This window comes from Malaclemys terrapin, chromosome 7, assembly GCF_027887155.1.
Source record: "Malaclemys terrapin pileata isolate rMalTer1 chromosome 7, rMalTer1.hap1, whole genome shotgun sequence".
In the NCBI taxonomy this organism is placed as follows: Eukaryota; Metazoa; Chordata; order Testudines; family Emydidae; genus Malaclemys; species Malaclemys terrapin.
Window position 1 is genome coordinate 27891766 of NC_071511.1, and position 20834 is coordinate 27912599.

The window sequence follows — 20834 nt, forward strand, 5'->3', positions numbered from 1 at the left end:
GTGGACTTGGAGGCTCTAAAATTTTACGTTATTTTATTTTTGAATGCAGTTTTTTTGGTACATAATTCTACATTTGTAAGTTCAACTTTCATGATAAAGAGACTGCACTACAGTCAGGGCCGGCTCTGGCTTTTTTGCCGCCCTAGGCAAAAAAGCCACCCGCCGCTGCCCCCCCACCCCACCCCAGCGCGGCAGGGGAGGGCGCCGAGCCCAGCCACGGGCCCGCAATCCCCGACCGGCCGGAGCGCCGGGAGGAGGGCGGAGAGCCCCCGGCGGCCAGAGCACTGGGGGGAGGGTGGAGAGCCCGGCCACGGCTCTCCGCTCTCCCCGACCGGCTGGAGCGCATGCTTGGTGAGGTGGTGCCTGGAGCCGGCCCTGACTACAGTACTTGTATTAGGGGAACTGAAAAACACTATTTCTTTTGTTTTTTACAGTGCAAATATTTCTAATCACAAATTAATATAAAGTGAGCACTGTACACTTTGCATTTTGTGTTGAAATTGAAATAAATATATTTGCAAATGTAGAAAACATCCAAAAATATTTTAAAAATGGTATTCTATTATTGTTTAACAATGCAATTAATCGCGATTAATTTTTTTTAGTTGCACAATTAATCATGATTAATTTTTTTTATTGCCTGACAGCCTTAGACTATTTAGAATGTTTATAGTGCTGAATTCCCCCTTCATTAGTGACAATGAGGCTTTGTATACTTGGATAAGATCTGATCTTTCAAGGTGCCAAGTGCCACAATTCCCCTTGACATTAGTGTAAGTAAAGGGACCACACACGTCCCAGGATCAGGCCCATAATCGCAAGACTCTAAAAAGCGCGGGTGATTGTTTGCCGTTCAGGAAGTGTCAGTGAAATTTCATTCAACTGTTTTGAGAAATGCAACATCTGTTAATGATATTATGGAAATACTGAATGTTCACTTACGCAGGCCAGCCTTCAAAGGTAGAAACAGTAAAAAGGGCCATCATAGCAGACAGAACATTGTCGAAGTTGAAATCACTGTTTTGCCAAACCCTTTCTCTGACCATTGGGTTATCAACATCTCCATCTTTATAAACAATGAATATTCCCCTGTGGAAAAAGAAAAGAAACAGAAACGGATTGTATAACACTTGGGAAGCATTCAGTTAGTCACAGAATGATGCCATCCCTTCCCTGAGATAGAGTTAACTGGTGCTGTCTGCTCCTGACTTCATGTGCTCTGTGATGTGCATGGCTGCCTGCTAGTTTCTGGGTGGATTTTAAGGTGTTGGTTTTGACTTATAAAAAAACTAAATGGTTTGGAACCACCCTACCTGTGTTTGATGTGCTGGAGTTTGGTTTTATTTATAATTATTTTAAGCTGCTCAGAGGCTTCAGGGTATGAATGCCTCATAAATCAACCTATTATTATTGTTATCATTCAAAATAGTGTATATCTGATTTATAAAATGAAAGGGTTCTCACCGGCAATCCTCAGGATTCTGTTTCGCTTCGTCAGTGCACCGATAAAATTTTCCCTATTTATAAAACAAAAGATGTAGATGGAATGTAGGGCATAAAAATTAACTAAACTTAGAACCTGATCCTGTGATTGGCTCAGCACGGGTACAACCCAGTTCCAACACGGAACCCTACTGAAATCAGTTGGAAGGCCTGGGTGCAGGGATCAGGCCTGAATGTGTTTTGAAGGAATTCATTTATTTACCTTAAAAAGCTGTACACCAATACAGGCGAACATGAACTGGAGCAGAGTTGTGACAATCATGATATTACCAATAGTTCTAATAGCAACAAAGACACACTGAACAACATGCTGCGAATAAATGGGAAAAAGAAAAGGATTTTAGTCCAATTTAATTTTGTTACTTGGCATTATTGTAGAAAAATGTACACTGCATTAGCAACACAAATTTTCTTAGATTTATAAGAAAAATTATATATTCTTCTATATTTATAAAAATATATTTATATATTCACTTTATAAATTAATCAGTTAGAAAATACTCATTTAATGTTCATAGAATTAATTTAATGCTGCTACCAGAAATTAGCATGATTTTCTGAATGTATCAGTAGTCTGTTGAAAGTAGGCCACTTCAGACCTTAAAGTGATAGGCAGTACATATACACAGTGGAATTGCAATGAATAAATTGCAATGATATTTGGCTTGTTGCACGCATTATATGCCAAAATCTGCCTTCAGTGATGCTGGTGATGCTCCAGATTTAAACTGCGGTGACTTAGAGCAGGATTTGGACTAGCATATTTAAGAATCAAAAACTGTTTTAGGGCCCAGTCCTGTGTCCTTATCCAGGTAAATCCTTTGGTTTATCCTTTGGCTTCAGTGGGGGATTTGCCTGCACTAGGACTGCAGAATATCAGGGCAATAGAAACATAACTTGGAAAAAAATACAAATAAAAACCTTAAGTCCTTTTGCTCTGTTTATTGCCCTTAGAGGCCTCAAGACTCTTAAAACTCTCAGAATCTTCACAACTGAGATAGCACTTGATCTAGTGGGGGGGAAAAAAAGCAAGCATTAGCCTGTTATTTCCTAAGTTTATTATTTTTCAATTGACTTATTCTCTTACTAAAATTATCTATGTTCATGCAGTTCCCTTCTAGAAGGAAAAATTCTTATTTACTCCTCGGAGTAAATAAATATTTTGTAAATTAGCATTTTGAAATACATCTCAGCTTCTTACTGTTATCAAAAACACCGATTTAATTTCTCAAACATACCATGTGAGTGTCTTGGCTTCAGGAACAACTTAGGGATTAGTAGCACATGGGCTGGTAATACACTGTAGATCAGGTATGTTTTGTCACTGGGGAAAGATACTGGCCAAAGCATTCTGCTGTATTTCTGACAAACTAAGGGCTCTACCCTGTGAGATGCTGAGAGCCTGCTGCAAGATGATGAGCACCATCAGATCCAATCAAGCAGAGCTGGAAATTTTCAGTACCACACAAAAGATGCTCAGTATCTCGTATGACTGGGCCCTTCATTTGTCAGAGAGAGATAATACAGAGCATTTTGCTCAGTGCTAAGTAGCATGGATTGGAGTTTCAGATGGGGTGGTACCACCTGCCTTGTTGAATAACATAATTAATGAGATACTAGAGCAGCCAGTGATAGGTAGAGTAGTGGAATAAAAATTGAGGAACAAGTTAATGACACCCTACTCTTGTTCATTTCTAAGTCAATGGGAATTTGACAGTTGATTTCAAGTGCAGCAGAACTGAGCCCTCTACAAAGTAGTGGGAGCTGGAGCCTATTCTTAGATGGTTGTGGCTTGCCTGATCACAAGGGGTAAAAAATCTCTCTTCACCACCAATTAAATAGCACAAGGCTACTAACTATTTTGTCCCGGAGATCACGGCAGTCTCAGTAATTGTGAATTTTAAGAAAGTCTGTGATCCCTGCAGTGGCCAGTGACGGTGTCTTTCCCCTCCAAGTTGCAACCTTGCCCACATGGTTACAGCACCACTCAGGTTTGGTGTATCTGCCCCTCCACAGATGGAAACAGAGGGGCAGATACGCCAAACCCGAATGGTGCTGTGACCACATGGGTGCGGTTGCAATGCCTGGAACAGGGAGCTAGTCCCAGCCCCACAGGACAGGAGCTACTGCTGTAGAGTGAGCGTGGGGTGGGTTCACTCTCCAACAGCACCTCACCCTGAATGACACATACTGCTTTTCCTGCACCTCTGCCATGCAATGTATTAACATTTTCTCTGAAAAAATTGTAGCCTTATGCATAAGCTGCAACATACCAAGGAGTAGCCCTGTGAGTTACCCGTCTGAGGCACAATGCCCTCAGCTTATCCTGCTCTGGTGTGAGGGTAGGGAAGTAGTAATTTACTGCTGGCCCATACTAGAATTATAACATTTTCTATGCCACATGTTATTGCTCTGGGGGTGGAGGGGGAGTAACTGAATGCTAATCCTGCACACCCAGACCCAAGGTATGAATAAAGGTGGCAGAATCTAATCCCTTACAAAGGGCCACTTTTACTTTAAAACCCCCAAGATAAAAATAAAGGCCATTTAAAGTGTAACTGTAATACTTACTGAATCCCAAACGACACCAGAGAAACACCCACAACTAGCAAGTCCAGCAAATTGAAATAATTCCTGCAGAAAGATCCTTTGTGAAGGAATGCTCCAAAAGCTGTCATCTAAAAATAGAATTGTTACACATTTACTCTCTGTTTTTCTTCATTTAAACCGAAATTTAGGCTGTTTACAAGACACCTGTTGAGGGTGCAAATGTACAATCAAATAGTTTATCTGTTACAATAATTAATATACAAAAACCGTCTGAATATATATTCCTCCAAATTAAACAATTTGCACTTAAGCAACAGAACTGGATGTGTTAATTGTTCCTGATATCAAAATGTTACACTTCTGTGTGTGCACAAGAGCTGACCTGATTAGGCCTTTACCATAGCACTGTGAAGGGGCTGCAAAAGCTGGGAGAAAAATCTCATGCAGAAGCAGTGTAGTGCTGTTATATGAGGCCTTAGGCTGCCCCCACTGTAGGGGATGTGCTGGCTCACAAAGGGGTGCATCAGGGGATAGACGAGGGAGTGGCTGTAGTGCTGAGGGCGACCGCCCTTCCCGTCTGTGAAGTAGCCCACAGGTAGCTATCGAGAGGTTGCAGTTAATTAGAGCAGCCCCTGTTCCATGTTATGCTAGTGACTGCCCTGGCCTTGGGTGCAGGCAGAATTTGGGCAGCACAGAGATGTCCTCAGGTGGTACAAAACACTCAAGTCTATTGTAAATATTTCTAACTTAATTAAGGTTATATATTGGTTCAAAAATGGATAGATGGAAACTATTAAACCAATTATAAACATAAAACAGGCATTTCAAATAGAATTTTCTTCTTATGTATAGATTTTAATGGGTGTAGATTGTACCACACCTAATCTGAACAAAAATTGTGGGTACTGTCAAAATACCTGGTAGTCAGATAGACCCAATTCATCTGCTATGTGACTACAGGATCTAAATACCTATTGGGAATTGCTGAGCACCCTCAACTACCATTGATTTCTAGGAGAATTGCGGGCACTCAGTACCTCTCAGGAAGTGCTTGTTATTATCTCACAGTACTGGGTCAGTAATTCCCATTCATTACCTAGAAAGAAAAAGCTGCCAACCTATAACAATGTGGTCTGGCCCTTTCGGGTATGTCTACACAGCACACAAGCCTCTGCGCCCAGGTTGATAGACTTGGGTTCACGGGGCTCATGTTAAAAATGGCAGTATAAACGTTGCAGTTTGGACTGGAGCTTGGGCGCTGAAGCCTTGGGATGGGGATAGCCCCTGAGCTCCCGCCCAAGTGCTGTCTGCACAGCTATTTTTGGCACTGTAGCATGAGTCTTGACTCTGGCTTGGAGGCTCACTTCCGCAGGCTGTCACTGGCTATGTAGACATACCCTTAAGGAGCAAGAGGCCAGGGAACAGCTGGCTCAGTTCTGGAGGAAAGCCCATCAGGCATGGTCCTGGGAACCAGCAGACCCTGCTGAACAACACTCAATTGGGTCTGTAGCGAGGCGGTGGGATACCCCACAGCCCTGCGGAGGGACGAGCCTCCCCTAGCACCAACGTGGGTGGAGCCAGTGGATCCTGCGCCCGCCAACCCCAGAGGTCACAGCGCAGGACAGGAAGTTTAAAAGCCCAACTGCAGAGCTCACTTGAGACACTGCCGCCGGAGAGGCCAGATGCCTGTGGCCTAGCTCCAGGTTGGGAGATGCCAGCAGGCTGCGGCCGACCCAAGGACTGGCCGGGCCAACCAAGCCTACCCCTGGCCAGCTACCCTGAGGAGCAACCAAGCCTACCCCTTGCCAGTTACCCAGAGGAGCAACCGAGCCTACCCCTTGCCAGTTACCCTGAGGAGCAACCGAGCTTACCCCTTGCCAGTTACCCGGAGGAACCGATGGTGCTAGAGACCTCCGAGGACACCGCCCTAACCCAGGTACCTTATGAGGGGGAGTCTGGAAGTAGCCTGGGGGCAGCCGACCCTGGTCTGGCCGCAGCACTGCCAGAACCAATGTCAGTGTGTTGCGGTCAGGATCCCCACTGACACAGCAGCGAGTCTTCTGCTGCTGCTAGGGCCCCGGGCTGGGATGCAGTGGAGTGGGTGGGCCTGCGTCCCCCCTGCCACCCCACTCACGGGTGGCCGTCTCCCCCTCGCACCAGACGCTCGGAACTAGGAGATCCTGACTGTTTGTTTGCTGCCCCGCCCTGAGCCAGGGCCTGGGCTCATATTGAGCTACTTGCTCAGCCCCTGCCTAAGGGCCCGAGCTCCTGACTGTTTGTTTACTGACCAGCCCTGACCCAGGGCTTGGGCCCATAGCGAACTATTGCGAGGCGGTGGGATACCCCACGGCCCTGCGGAGGAGCCCTTCTACACGGTCTGATTCCCAGCTGGAGGTTATAAATGAGGGCCCCAGCTCCGGGAGGAGGAGAGAGGCACACTTTCTCCTGTGGTTGCAGCAGAAGGCTGCAGGAAGGCCACACAGACCCAATTCCTAGGCTGGGAAGGTCCAGACCCTTCAGTTACCAGAGAGGCCAGACGCCCCACGGTCTCATCCAAGAACAAGACTATTAATTTTGTTATTGTCCTATATTTCCTTTTTGTTCTGTGTTGGAGACTAAACATAACGCTGAGGAAAGGGGCTATAAACTGAACTGGGAGTGGCTGTTTGTCCCAGGTTGGTGATGAGCTCCATCAGTGAACACCTTAAAAAGAGATTCCACAAGTTATAAGTATATGTGTCCTACACCATAGATCACTGTTTATAGGCTTGACTCTTGCAGCCCTTTCATACAAGAGCTCTTGTTAGCTTCAGTGGGCATTACACGCCTGAAAAGGGCTGCTGGATCCAGAGACTGTTCTTTCTTTTATATGTCCTTCTGTTCTCATCTTCCTGTTAATCTTTCCCTCTTTGTGATCCAAATGTTGCTCACTTGCTAAATATCCCCAAAGGTAGAAGAACAAAAACCTAGACTTAATACAAGCCCAAGGCTTATTGAAGTGAGATGTATGGAGACAATAAAGTCTACATAATATTCACAACTGTATTCTCACATGATCATATAGATCACATCCTCTACCTATCCATATGTCTGTCTGTCTATTCATTCCATCCCCATCACCATAAGGTGTGAGCACCTTCATAGTTAGTGTAACATGGGGCACTCCCACATTGAAAAATACAGTTGTATCAAAAGACAGATCTAAGTCTCCCCATTTTTATATGGCTGCCCTCTGCTTTAATAATGAATTATAAGTCCCTTTTAAAGTCTTTGACAAAAACCATTATGCGAAAAACCCAGCTTGTTCTTCAAAAGGGTGAAGGTCAAGGGTAAGGCTAGGAAGTGGATGAGAAGAGTTGAACATTGTTGCAGCTCTCACTCAATGGAAGCTCAGTAGTTGCCCAGAATGTACTCAACAGGGCGAGCGTCTACTGCTCTGTGCTCAGCTAGGGTTGCTGTCTCTTTCTTTGGCACAAAATTCCACAGGAGTGCTGACTGGCCTACATAGGTATGCCACTGGCAGAACTGGGGCAGGGGCAGAAGTCTCCCTCTGTCCCCTCTGCACTGCTCCAGCAGAGCAAACAGGATGGAAAGCTGGTTTAAAGAAACAGCTGGGATTCCCGCTGTGTAGTGGAATTCTTGGTTGGCATAAGTTTGTATAGTTGCTTCTGTATTCAGTCTTGACCCCCACATGGGAACATGTTGGAGTGGTTGTCGCGCCAGTGAACTGGACCATAAGTGTTGTTCCAGCTGATGAAAGTTAGATTAGCCCAGAAACTACTTTGACTTGCCACAGGAGCTAAACTAGCCCCAGTTCCCCCATAATTAAGGTTGAATTGGTATTCTCATTTAAAGCAGAGACTCAATGTCTATGCATCCGAAGAAGTGGGCTGTAGCTCACGAAAGCTTATGCTCAAATAAATTTGTTAGTCTCTAAGGTGCCACAAATACTCCTGTTCTTTTCGCGGATACAGACTAACAGAGCTGCTACTCTGAAATTTGTTATGTATGAAAATAATATTACATATCCTCCCCCAACTTACTGCACTTACTCTTTGAGATCAGAATTAATTTTCTGAAAATTTACTTCTAGTGATACTACATGATAATGATAGAGGCTTTTTAAACATTGATGATCCCACATTAGATTATACTTACATTTTGAAGAGTTTTTAATTCTGCCCCTCCCCCAGTGGTGTCACTACAGGGCAGAGTTAAGGTTGCATGTGTGCTTTAGCTGCGTATTTCTGTATCTTACTATGGATTTCTTTATGTTTTAACCTTAACTCTGAATTTTTTGTTTTAATGCTTGTTTTGGGGATAATTGTAATGTTCTTGTAATATAGTTTACCCTTAAGTTACATTAACTCCAGTTTTACCTTTTTTTTTGGTCTGGAATTTAAATGAGATGTGCATTATTGTAACATAATATTTACTACATGTTTAACCCTGAATTAACTCTTGTTGTGTGTGTTTAGCAACAGGACTTGGCATTGCAGAAAGCACAGTGCAAACCCAGCACGGACAGTATGGAGAGCTCTAATCATAAGCAAGCATAGCCAAAGTTTGAGACATGTTAGTACAGCAAGGCATTGCAAATGTACATGCCACATTCTGATTATGTATTACCATCTTTTAAGGTTCCGTTCATTTTCCTCTACAACTACACTTGGATTACACTGCAAGAGACAACCCGCTGGAGAATACAGAATCAGGAGTCTCCGCATTTTTGACTGAGCAAATCCTTTGTGGGTGCGTCTGAGTCATGGAGGGCACATGAGTGAGAGAACCCTTCCTGACACTTTAACAGTGCTGCCTAAGCTGCACATAGATCCACATAGTTGCTGAACAACTGAATTATTTTTATTTTAGCCTGTCACATAGGGGAGAGGTAAGCTACATACTTGGCAGTTACTTAACATGTGTTAGCTTCTTGTGACCGCTACACCTCTGCAGGATCAAGTGCAGAACTTAACAGAATTGAACAGTAGTTTAAAGGTGACCAGGAACACAAAAGGAGATTTCCCAGTCAGGGGATATAAATTGCTGTCAGAGAATATAGAGGACAGGCCTCCATTTAGCTCCCAGCAGTCCACAAAAAATCCTGTAGAGCCAGTAGACACTTCCTGGGTGTATTCAGCCCAGATATGGGCCAAAGTCATCCTTCAGATAACTCCACTGACTAACGAATGCCCTAAACAGAGCTCCGCAGTCACTAATCTACTTCAGTTTCTTGGATTTAGGAGTGACCAGTTTCACTAGTGCCAGGAACAGATTCTTCAGAGGCTCCTGAAATTTAGTGGAGTCACTGTTGGTATGACCGAAAATGAAAAAGGAGATGATGGAGGGGGGAGAGGGGGAGAATAGAAACCTACTAGGTCTGTGGGTGATGGACTGAAGGACAAGTACAAATGTCGTCTACAGCATCTATTCTAGGATTTTGTTGAGTCTCCTTTCAGAGTCCCCAGCAATGGGGCTTCCACCATTTTTCTTGAGTGATTCTTCCACAGTCTAATAGATCTCAATGTCAAGAAGATATTTATGATCATTAGTATGAATTTTCCTTTTTAAATGTATTCCTTTACACCTAGTTATATCCCCTTGCACCATGCTAATTCCTCTCTCTTCTTGGAGAAATGCAACCAGAACTGAACGTGTGGGAACAGGGGTTGATACAGCCTGCTGCTCAAAGGATACAGACATTCTACTAACTCCTATCTGCCTTGGAAAGGATGGTATCACTTTTAATGAGGTAAGTGGGTTCCTCGAGTTCAGAGGTTTTGCAAGTAGCTTGATCCAACTTTACTGTTTTGTCAAATGTATAATTCTCTCTGCTCATTTCTCAGCATTGCTTTGATTTAACAATGGCAAGGACGGTAGGAGGTTTTCACCTTCCTGGGCAGCATGGAGCTGGGATCATCTGCTGGGATCATCTGGGCATGTCTCACCTGATCAGTTCCCTGCCATTGCAGTACATTGGTGACCCCTTGGTTCTCCCGTTCTCTGTCTGGGGCTCACAGCAGTTTCATCCCCTAGGGACTGAAATGCTAACCCAAGTTATTGGACTCAATATAGGGGTATCTGGGTGAAATTTAATGTCCTGTGTTACACACGAGGTCAGACTAGATGATCTAATGGTCCCTTCTAGCCTTAAACTTTATGGAATTATGAAATAACAAATAATAAAAATACTTAGTACTTATTCTAGCATTCTACATCTTCAGAGCTCTTTACAACTATTAACTAATTTACTATTTTATTAGCAGGCTCCTCATTACTAATATAAGAAATCATGGAATTTCATAAGCAGGAGTAGGTGAACATTTACAAACACAAAAATAGTTTACTATATAAAATACAGCTTATCTTGTAAACAGCCCAAATATTGCATTATCTGGTATTAATCAAAATGCACTGTGAAAAGAACAAACCAATATGAACAAAGCTGGTAGAAGAGTTTTTGTTATGCTTAATCCTCAGCTGGAAATGCAAAGTTTATGTACGGATTCTTACTGTACCAGAAATTCACTGGTATATGTCAGGGCTAGTCAACAAGTGACCTATGGCTGTTGTTCATTGCATGAAGCTTTCAAGCTTCTTGTGATGGCTATAAAATGTATATAGCTCTAAAGAAGTGTTTTATACATTTCTAATTATTCTTCATGATTCATTCTCCATTTGTCACCTAGCCAGCACCAGGTAAACATAAACCCTAGTTTTATTGCTGCTTTGCTGGAGTAATCTTCATAGATCTAAAAGTTGAGTAGCCCTGGTGTATAGTCTTAGTAATCAGCACACAAACTGTACATTCAAATACCAATTTGGAATTCATGCATAGGTAATACATTTAAGCAAGCATATTTATGCCTTTCTGAGTATTTGAATGTATGCCCAAGATAAGATAAAATGCAAAGTATCTTAGACTATAAATAAACGCAAGATATCTTGCAAGTCCTATTGCAAGAAAATAGTTGTCTACTATTTTAGCTCTATGAATATAGTTCAGCAAGAGAAATGAGAAAATCCATGCTCCCTTTTTAAAAGATTTATGATCTTTTTGGAAATGCCAGAACAAGGAGGAGGAAAGCTCATGCGCAGCGAATTATTTTTCCCTTTTCTGACAAACTGCAAGTGTAAAAAAGGGTAAAAAATGAATTATTAAATTGATGTGATGATAAAAAGTAGCTTCTACATGCACCCAAAGGTCAAAGATAACCAATCAAAACGATGAGATATTGCCAAATTAAAAAATCCTTTGGTTTGAAAGAGTTTAGCTTTGATCGTTTAGGGAAAAGGTGGAGAACACTTCAAGTGCCTTTTCTTGGCAGGTGACACACAAGGAAAATCCTTTTAAACAAACTTCTTTATAAACCTGTTACCTTCAAAATGATCTCAAATGTAAACATACTAGTGAAGACATAATCTGCATACCCTAGGATCTGGAAGGTAAACAAAAAGTTACAAACATTATTGCTAAAGCTGCTGTTGAGCTAACAAGGATCAATTAACAATTCATTACCTTTAACAGGATTTCAACAGTAAAGATGGCTGTGAAAGCATAGTCAAAGTAACCAAGTATCTGCAAGGTATAATATGTGCCACAGTAAGAAATCCATCTATAAATAAATATTTACAATTTAGATCACATGCACAAAAATACCTACTTTAATCTAAGAATTTAGCTGGGAAATGTAGGCAAAGTAATTTAAAGTTTAGTTGCTGTGTAACTATTTTTTGTTTAATTTAAAGTTCATTAGAAGCTACTAAGTTCAAAGTGAGATTTCTTCTATCATAAAATGATAGGACCAAATATGCAATATTTTCTTTCAATTCAGACCTTTCTCCTAGGGCCCTACCAAATTCACAGCCATGAAAAATGCATCACGGACCATGAAATCTGATCTCCCCCATGAAATCTGGTCTTTTGTGTATATAGTATACAGATTTCAGGCGGTCCTGACCCAAAAGGGGGCTATAGAGGGTTGCAAGGTTACTGTAGGGGGTCATGGTATTGCTACCTTTACTTCTGTGCTGCCTTCAGAGCTAGGTGGCCGGAGAGCGATGGCTGCTGGCCAAGTGCCCAGCTCTGAAGGCAGCACCCTGCCACCAGCAGCGCAGAAGTAAGAGTGACAATATTGAGACTCCCCTACAATAACCTTGCGACCCTCCCCCACAACATCCTTTTGGGTCAGGACCCCTATAGTTACAACACCTTGGAATTTCAGATTTAAATATATGAAATTATGAAATTTATGGTTTTTAAAATCCTATGACTGTGAAATTCCACAAAATGGACTGTGAATTTGGTAGGGCCCTACCTATCAGCTTTCAGATGTTCTTTCTTCTGATTCTAATATACTTTACAAGCTCTCACTCAAACAAAATCTTATTAATAATGTATTTTTTCCATCATAGTATTGCATCGAAAAATTAGACTGTCATATATTTTGTCAGATTTACTAAATCAGTCTAAATATTGCTATGTGTATTTTGTTGCTGTGGTAGGCGGTATGTGCTGGCTACAGGATCACATAGCAAAATTAATGAATAAGTAAATTACCTAAAATCTACTAATGCATTTACTTTTTCTCTTGTATTTTGGAGTATATAACTGTGAGCAATTTATGGAAAATTAAATAAAAATAACAGTAGAGTCAAAGGCGATATGCAGAACTTTCAGAATGACCTTGGTTGAAATCCTCACTCCACTGAAGTCAATGGGAGCTTTGCCATAGACTTCAAGACAGTGAGGATTTCACCCCTATAAGGAAAACAGTGCACTTATCTTTAGCACCTACCCAGGGCAACTAACATGCAATCCAATATTAGTTTTCCTTTCAAGGGAATTACACAACTACCCATTTGTTCTTCTGGTCAGAAAGATGGTACCAGTGATCAGCAGCTAATGAAATGGCAGGGAAAATTCAATAATGGACAACAGGGAAAAGGGTGCCCATATTAGATTAGACACAGGGAAATCTACTTTTCATTTTCAGCCAAAGCTCAGATGCTTCTGGTTCCTGCAATAGCTGAAAGAATATAAATAGTAAAGCCCTTCAACAAAGTCTGGCAAGAGACCTATTCTAAAATATCGAAGGAAGTATTGCAAACCATTACACTGCAGCATGACAACAGTGTTTTATTTTGTTTTCATATTTTGCCTTCTGAATTTTAGCAATGGAAGGAAGAGGTCACCAAGAACCACTTTCCCCCCTCAGTATATCTGTGCTGGAGCTAGGCAAAACACTGGGGGTAGCACATTTTTTGCTTGTCAGCTAGCACACAGAGAAAGTATGGCCTGCTGGGTCAGAGACACAGCCAAGGCAAGCTGTCTCTCTTCCTGCATTCTTACTAAGATAATGGGCTATGATAGCATAGGTACAGACAGCATGGTTGTCACTGGGGATCAAACCCAGGACATTCACACCAAAAGCACAGGACACTACTAATTGAGTTAAGAACATAAGAATGGCCATACTGGGACAGACCAAAGGTCCATCCAGCCCAGTATCCTGTCTGCCAACAGTGGCCAATGCCAAGTGCCCCAGAGGGAGTGAACCTAACCGGTAATGATCAAGTGATCTCTCTCCTGCCATCCATCTCCACCCTCTGACAAACAGAGGTTAGGGACACCATTCCTTACCCATCCTGGCTAATAGCCATTAATGGACTTAACCTCCATGAATTAATCTAGTTCTCTTTTAAACTCTGTTATAGTCCTAGCCTTCACAACCTCCTCAGGCAAGGAGTTCCACAGGTTGACTGTGCGCTGTGTGAAGAAGAACTTCCTTTTATTTGTTTTAAACCTGCTGCCCATTAATTTCATTTGGTGGCCCCTAGTTCTTATATTATGGGAACAAGTAAATAACTTTTCCTTATTCACTTACTCCACACCACTCATAATTTTATATGCCTCTATCATATCCCCCCTTAGTCTCCTCTTTTCCAAGTAACTCCTTCAACTTTGAGCAGAAGGCTTCCATAGTCACATGGGTCAGCCTCTAAAAGGAGATGTGATCCTGTGCATGAAGCCGCATTAGCAAGGCTTGCGCTGAACAGATCTGAGGCCTGCTGGAATTCAAGACCCAGCTTGAGAGCCATTTAGAATGAGCTGGACCCTATTTGTAGATTCTTATCACCTCCAGCAGCAAGGATCAAACTTCTCAGCACTTTCTGGACCTTCAGCTTTCAAACCACAAGTCCCTACCACCTGAGCTAACAGAACAGCACCAGTTGCTGTCGCTAATTAGAAAGTTCTTTTACTCACTGGAGCCAGCCACTGGTGGGAAGCATGGTCGCATGCATTAGGTCAATGTAGAATCCAGAGGCAGGAGTATGGGCGCAACACACTGCACATATTTGCAACAAGGGCAAGGAGCACACCTGTCTCCACCTCCACTTCCCTCAGGCGTTCTGCCTGTGTGTCCCCTGCACAGGGGTAATCCTTTACAGCCTGTCTATTCAGGAGCTACATCTGCTCAGCACTCTTCTAGCTGCAAAAGACAGTATTCAGCCCTTCAAACTGTTTCCAGAGTAAGTCTCATACTGTGGGTGGCACTCAAGGATTTGCTACTTGCTGTCTCTTCCTTATCTGTCAGTGTGATTTATTTATACGAATATACTTAACCAGATTGTATAGATAGGAAAAGCACATATCTCCACTGAATATTTTATGAGGGAATACAAGTGTGTGTGCTCTGACTTCATTTTATCTCTAAACAAAGTTAAGTTTTTTTTTTTTTTAATTTCTTTCTAATGTCAAGCACCAAGTTCTGTGGGCCACACAGCAACTCCACCCCCCTCTGGGTTTCAGAGCTAGGCTCTCACCCGAGCCTGAATATCTACACTGCTATTTTTAGCCCCGTAGCATAGATGTCATAAGCCCCAGTCAGTTGACCTGGGCTCTGAGACTCACTGCTGCAAGTCTTTATTTGCAGTGTAGATGCACCTGCGGTGGCCTGGAAGAGGTCAGAGCCTCTATTCAATCCCACTCTGATCCTGCCCCATCTTCCTTCTGCAGGGTCTGAGGAGGCTATTGCAACCACAGAGCAGCCTCCATACATCAAACTACATGCAGGAGAAAGAGGGGGCCTGGTGATATAAGCTCAGTCATAGCAACCCAAAATTCCCTATACGGTATTCCCTATAGGGTTGCTTCTTTACATTTCTTCTTCGTAACAACAATTTCATACTTATATAAAGTGTATAAAGTTGATAGGAAGCTGAGGGGCTTCTTCTTTATGTCACCAATAATACTGGTTATGCAGCAGTGGTGAAATGTTAAGAGATATGATATTGGGCCTGAGTATGCATTCCTTGTATCTAACTCAGTTTGAAGAAGGTCACCCATCAGCATGGTATAGAAGTGCCAGGCAAAGCTTCAGTTGAACTCAAGAGTACAGAGTACTCAAGATGGCTAGAGTGCTTGTTTCAGCTATAGGGAGACATTTTTAGGTAACATGGTTATTTACTTAACAAATGAGCTACACTTTTGTTGGATTGTAGCTCACCCAACCATTTATACATGGGAGCCTTCAGGGTGCCTAGAATTATAGTGATTTTTTTTTTTTACTCTGTGGTTACTGTTTTAAAATTATTTAAGTAGAAAAATATATGTATAAATCACATCTAACCTAACCACTTTGTAGTGGTCATTTCAGACATTTAAGATGAAGACAGCAGAGGTTTTATATTTCTGATTTTGAAAGAAAGAAAGAAAGAAAGAAAGAATTTCTCAAGCTGACCATTAAAAATCAGACTGCAACGGCTTAACAGTATTACTTTGTTAATGTATGAATATCTTCATACACAGAAGTGATAGGGCTGTCCATATGTCTGTGGATTCATCATAAGATAACTCTTGCATATATGAAAGAAGCAAGTGGGAGAACAAGAGAAAAGAGATTTCTATTCATAGATGAATTGCATACCAATGTACGTAACACGTGGCTCTCCAAAAACAGATACATTTCTACCTAGTACCTTTTTCTTTCGTTGTCAGGGTGTATAATGTACATTTATAAGCTGAAAATATATTCAAAATCAGATTCAAATAATAGCACTTTTTTAAAATGAATTAAAACGTTCTGCTTTTCATGTCATAAATTTTTAAAATTAAATTGTTCATTTGATTTTTTTATTTACATGTGGCCTGATCCTGCCACCAATACTCAGATCAGACCCATAATGTCAACACAGATAAAAAGTAAAATTCATTTAGAATTAAAATATGCTCTCTCTGTTCCATGCATTACTTTTTAAAGGGATCCATGCTAGTTAGTACACGTAGTATAAATAGTATTGTATTCTTTGTAAAACTGTAAAATACTTAACATTTTACAATGTGTAGCGAGCAAAAAAAAAAAATCAAATATATGTAGACTAGTTAAAATGTGCTATCATGTAGGTCTACACTATAAAAATAAGCATATTCCAAGCATAATGATTACTTCTTAGTCAGGAGGAAGGCATAATAAGTTAAAAATGTGTTATGTAGACTCAGCTACGTATTTTTGCTTACGTTATTTCGAAAAGAGTGACTGCGAATTGGGTCTTCCGCCGCTAGGGAAACACTGCTGAGCATGATGAAGACAAGGATGAGGTTTGTAAAGATGTGGTGGTTGATCAGCCTGTGGCATCCCACTCGAATTCTGAAAAAGAGACACAAAAATACGCATGTGTAAATAATGTATAGCAGGCAGGGCTCACAAAGAGCAAGTATTCTAAACTTCTCTGCCATGATTATGGTAACAATTCTAAGAGCAGGGCTGGATTTGGCTTTCACATATACCAAGATAAATCCAGAGCAACTGCTCTGATTTAAATGTTGGTAAGGATTTCAGAATCTGGCCCATAGACTTTGAGGCTAGGAGTCAAAGGAGTCTAAGGGAGTTAGGGTCCCAATTCCCACTGATTTTCAATGGGATTTTGATGCCTAACTCCTTTAGGTTTCTTTTAAAACCCCAGTATTGGGCCCCACTGTGCACATGCAAAGGGGTCCATGCTAGCAGATATTCCTATGCAGGAGTAAAGCCTTAATTTCAGGCTCAATGGGAAAAGCTTAATTTCAGGCTCAATGAGTCTGAGCCAACTCTCATTAAAGCCAATTAAAGTATTCCTAAATTGACTTTGTGGGAGTTGGACTGAGCCCAGTGTCTCATTTAGATACTTCAGGGCTCTATTCAAACCAGAATTTCCTAATGAGGCTACCAGCTGTTTCAAGATTGTGCTTGCTACTAGGAAGCCACCACGTAATGCTGATTTCAGCTTTACATAGGATTAGCGTCATAGGACCCAATTCAGGTCTCATTCCAACTGAACACTTCAATAGAGTTACTCCACATTTACATCAGTGGGAAAGCAGAATCAGCAGAATGAAATCGTTTTGAAAGCTTCCCGTGAGAAGTTAGTGGGTTTTTAAGGAATCTATTCTACTGTCAGTAAATAGAGGATTTCTGTATGTTCTGGTACCGCTAATTACCTTCCATGATAACAGAAGCTACCTACTTTACTTAGAGAAGGAAAAGCCACAAACCAATCCTACAGTCCCTTTGCAGACAAAAGTCCCCAGGAGTCAAGAGGATTTTTGGTGTGTGTGAGGACAGTAAGATAATGACTTTGGGCTACTGACGTCAACAGGATCTGTGGGTGTTCAGCATCGTTGGAAATCTGGTCTTAATGTCTGAAGAGCTCTATTTATTATTAAATTAAAGTTGAATGTGTGTAAGTTTTAAACTATTTCGTTTCAATAACTTTCTTTTTTAGTGAATTTTGTCTTTTTGTGAAAAGTGCTGCTTGACAGGTCTGGAGACTGAAGTCATTTATTAAGTGAATCGATACAAGGAGGACAGCAGTCGAATAAACTGCCACATACATACACTGCTCCACAAATCTGACCTGGAAGGACCTCTAGTGGTGAGATTGTAACTCTGTTCCCAAGCCAAGTCATTCTTTAACCTGTATGCCGAGACTGCCGGTGAGATTGCTAATTGCATTGATGGTTTTATGACATGGACTCTACTCACTTCACATGCACAATCGAACAGCCACTAGATGGTCACAGTTTCCATCAGCAAACAAAACAGCTTTCTTCACTACTGCCCAAGTCTGGAATCATACCTAGAGATGAAAGGCTCTATATCCCAATCCCAATTCCCTAAAGCATCCAGGTTTTATTGTTTTTATTTATTTATTTTTATTTATCTTTGCTTTCATTGTTTTCTTCAATGCTGAATTTTGGAAAATACCACCATACCAATGGGGCATAAGGACCAAATTCATTTATTTAATGAATTATATTAGGTCCAATCTTGCTCCCATTGAAGTCAATGGGAGTTCTGCTTTGGACTTCAATGAGGGCAGAATTAGCTTTTCAGTGATGAAACCCCAGGGCATAGAAGTGGTATTTATAAGGGTGATATTTACGGGTTGGTACTGCTGAAAAGGAAGAAGGCACTCCCTTCAGGAATCGGTGTTATCTTCTCCTTCATATTTAGTTCAGATATTCTTCTGGGACGTGGGCCAACTGGTACCTCTGGTTCATCTTCCTCGTCTTCCTCATCTTCACCTACTTTAAATTAAACACTTTTTTACTATAAAATAAAAAAGATTAAATTTTGTTCATAACAATATACAATTATTGCTTGTATTAAAATATATATTCAACAGATGGTGTTAAAAATCTGTTAATTAATACATGAACATTCCCATAGATGTCAGGGACATATCTTTCACTAATCAATTTACACACCAAAGGGACTCTTTAGGGAGCTTTTCATAGTCATTTAGTGCCTAATTTCTATTGAAAGTCAGTGCAGTGAGTCAAAGTCCTTACCACATCTCAGATGGAGAGGGGGTAGTGGCTTTCGGTTAATTTTTGCAATGATTGGTGGCTTTTCTTCCACCCATCCCATAACCTCTCACTTTCCTGTATATAAAGTCCAAGTAAATGGACTCTGCACAATGGTGGATGTTAATGCCACTCACCTGCCACAGTGAGTGCAAAACCAGATGGGCAGTAATTGGGACAGCCCCATTAGAAAGTGAAAGGACAGCACATGCTGGAAGTGACCCCTCCCCCATCCAGAGCCTCTATCCACTCATTGGTCAGCAGGGGAAGATAAGGAGCTGATTGGTCCGTCATTCTCTCCTTTCATTAATTTAAACCCTACCCTGGGGCATGTGGAGCTCTATTTCAGCAGCCCAATCCCCACTTCCTGTAGATGTAGTTTTGGGACTGTGTTTGCAGATGCTGCAGGTCTGACCAAGTGCTTGTTTTGGGGGTCAGGAAGGAATATTTTTTTCCCATTAGGGCCAAACTGGCAGAGGCCTAGTAGTCTTTTCACCTGTCTCACGGCATCCTCGAAGCACAGTTAGATTCAATAGGAATCGAATTCAGTCATTAGTGGTAGTACTTAGTAGGGATGTTAGTTGCAACCAGTGGACCATTAGCCTTGGTGAAAAGGCTAAAAAGGATGGTTCCCAGAAGTATAAGACCCAGGATTTTGCTGATGGGCCTTGCACTCATGGGATAGGAGGACACCTTGTTGCCTTCATAGGTCAAGGTTCCCCCTGTTTTAATACCATCTGTCCCCTTCCTGGGGTGTGTGAAATGATTCAGAAGAGCAGGCTGAGTCCTAGGGCTAGGCTGAGGAGAATCTATCCCAACCTGTGGGTTATATGATAGGAGTCCTCCAACCCCTGCACTGGAACCACTTAAAATGCCTGGTAGGTGAGAGTATGGGTAACAAGGTGGGTAGTGCCCCTTCCCTGTGTTAAGTTTAATAAAATTGCAGCCTGTCACTTAACATCCCTGCGTCTGTCCTCACTTGCCAATGTGTCTAGATCAAGTGTTCACAGAGTGGGTGGGAGGTAGTAGGATGTATGTAACAGCTCTACAGCTGGTGAGACAGAAGCAACCTGATTTTTGACTGAAATGTGTGTTAGCAGGAAGCCATCAGAAGCGCATAAGATGACAGGGCCTGAATAGCATTCTCTCTGGAACATTCCTTGCCATCTACCATTTCAATGAAGTTCCAGATTCTGCCCCAAATACAGAGAAGTATTATTAGATTATCCATCAGACTGACAATTTTAATGATCTTACTTTATGTGTACTAACTAAATGGGCTACAGAAAAAGCAATAGCACTGCATTCTATAGGCCAATATACCTGCTGGCATCAGAGGGTCTAATTCCACTGACTTTAAAGGAACTGAATCAAGACAAGGTAATGGTAAATGTGACCCTACATTTATATTTCAATGTACTGACTTAAACATGTTTATAGTCTTGCTGGCATACCTGGTACATCACAAGGTGGATAGGGGTCTTTGTCCTCATCTTCTCCTTCTCGATATTCAGCAATTGTAACCTATGGGGATGGCAAAGAGACACTTCAGAAGAAAATTCAACTTCAGCATTTAATCGATGCATTTAGATGATCCAAAAAACAAAAACAAATTATTCAATACCAGAGAAGCCAGGTACATGCTTACTCTCTCAATGTATCAACAGAGCCATGATGGTTGATCACTTTGGAAGTGGGCAAGAGGGGAAAGCTGTAATCTTTTTTAAAAGTCTATTTCTGAACCCCCATGTACATTTTTGTGATTCTACACTTAGGCAAAAAGACCTGCAGAATGTCATAGGGATAAAACCAGTAGGGTTCTATGAAGTGGTTTGGAGTGGAGTGGTTTGAAAATGGAGTGGTTTGAAAATTCTATAGTATAGTCTAAAGGACTTTTCCAGCAGAAATCTACCAAGAGTCTAAAGCTATGGGT

General features: G+C 41.6%; 1 protein-coding gene across 2 annotated transcripts in view; it reads right to left on the minus strand.

Moving 5' to 3' along the window:
- Positions 1–20834, minus strand: part of CACNA1D (calcium voltage-gated channel subunit alpha1 D) — a 398008-nt gene that overhangs the window by 100815 nt on the left and 276359 nt on the right. For both annotated transcript variants that reach the window (XM_054033680.1, XM_054033681.1), the window contains 9 exons: positions 20356–20425; positions 18478–18622; positions 16574–16703; positions 11573–11632; positions 4075–4181; positions 2425–2512; positions 1706–1813; positions 1465–1517; positions 943–1089 (listed from right to left, as the gene is read on the minus strand). In XM_054033680.1, coding sequence (XP_053889655.1) covers positions 943–1089; positions 1465–1517; positions 1706–1813; positions 2425–2512; positions 4075–4181; positions 11573–11632; positions 16574–16703; positions 18478–18622; positions 20356–20425 — 908 coding nt within the window. The remainder of the gene's footprint in view (positions 1–942; positions 1090–1464; positions 1518–1705; positions 1814–2424; positions 2513–4074; positions 4182–11572; positions 11633–16573; positions 16704–18477; positions 18623–20355; positions 20426–20834) is intronic.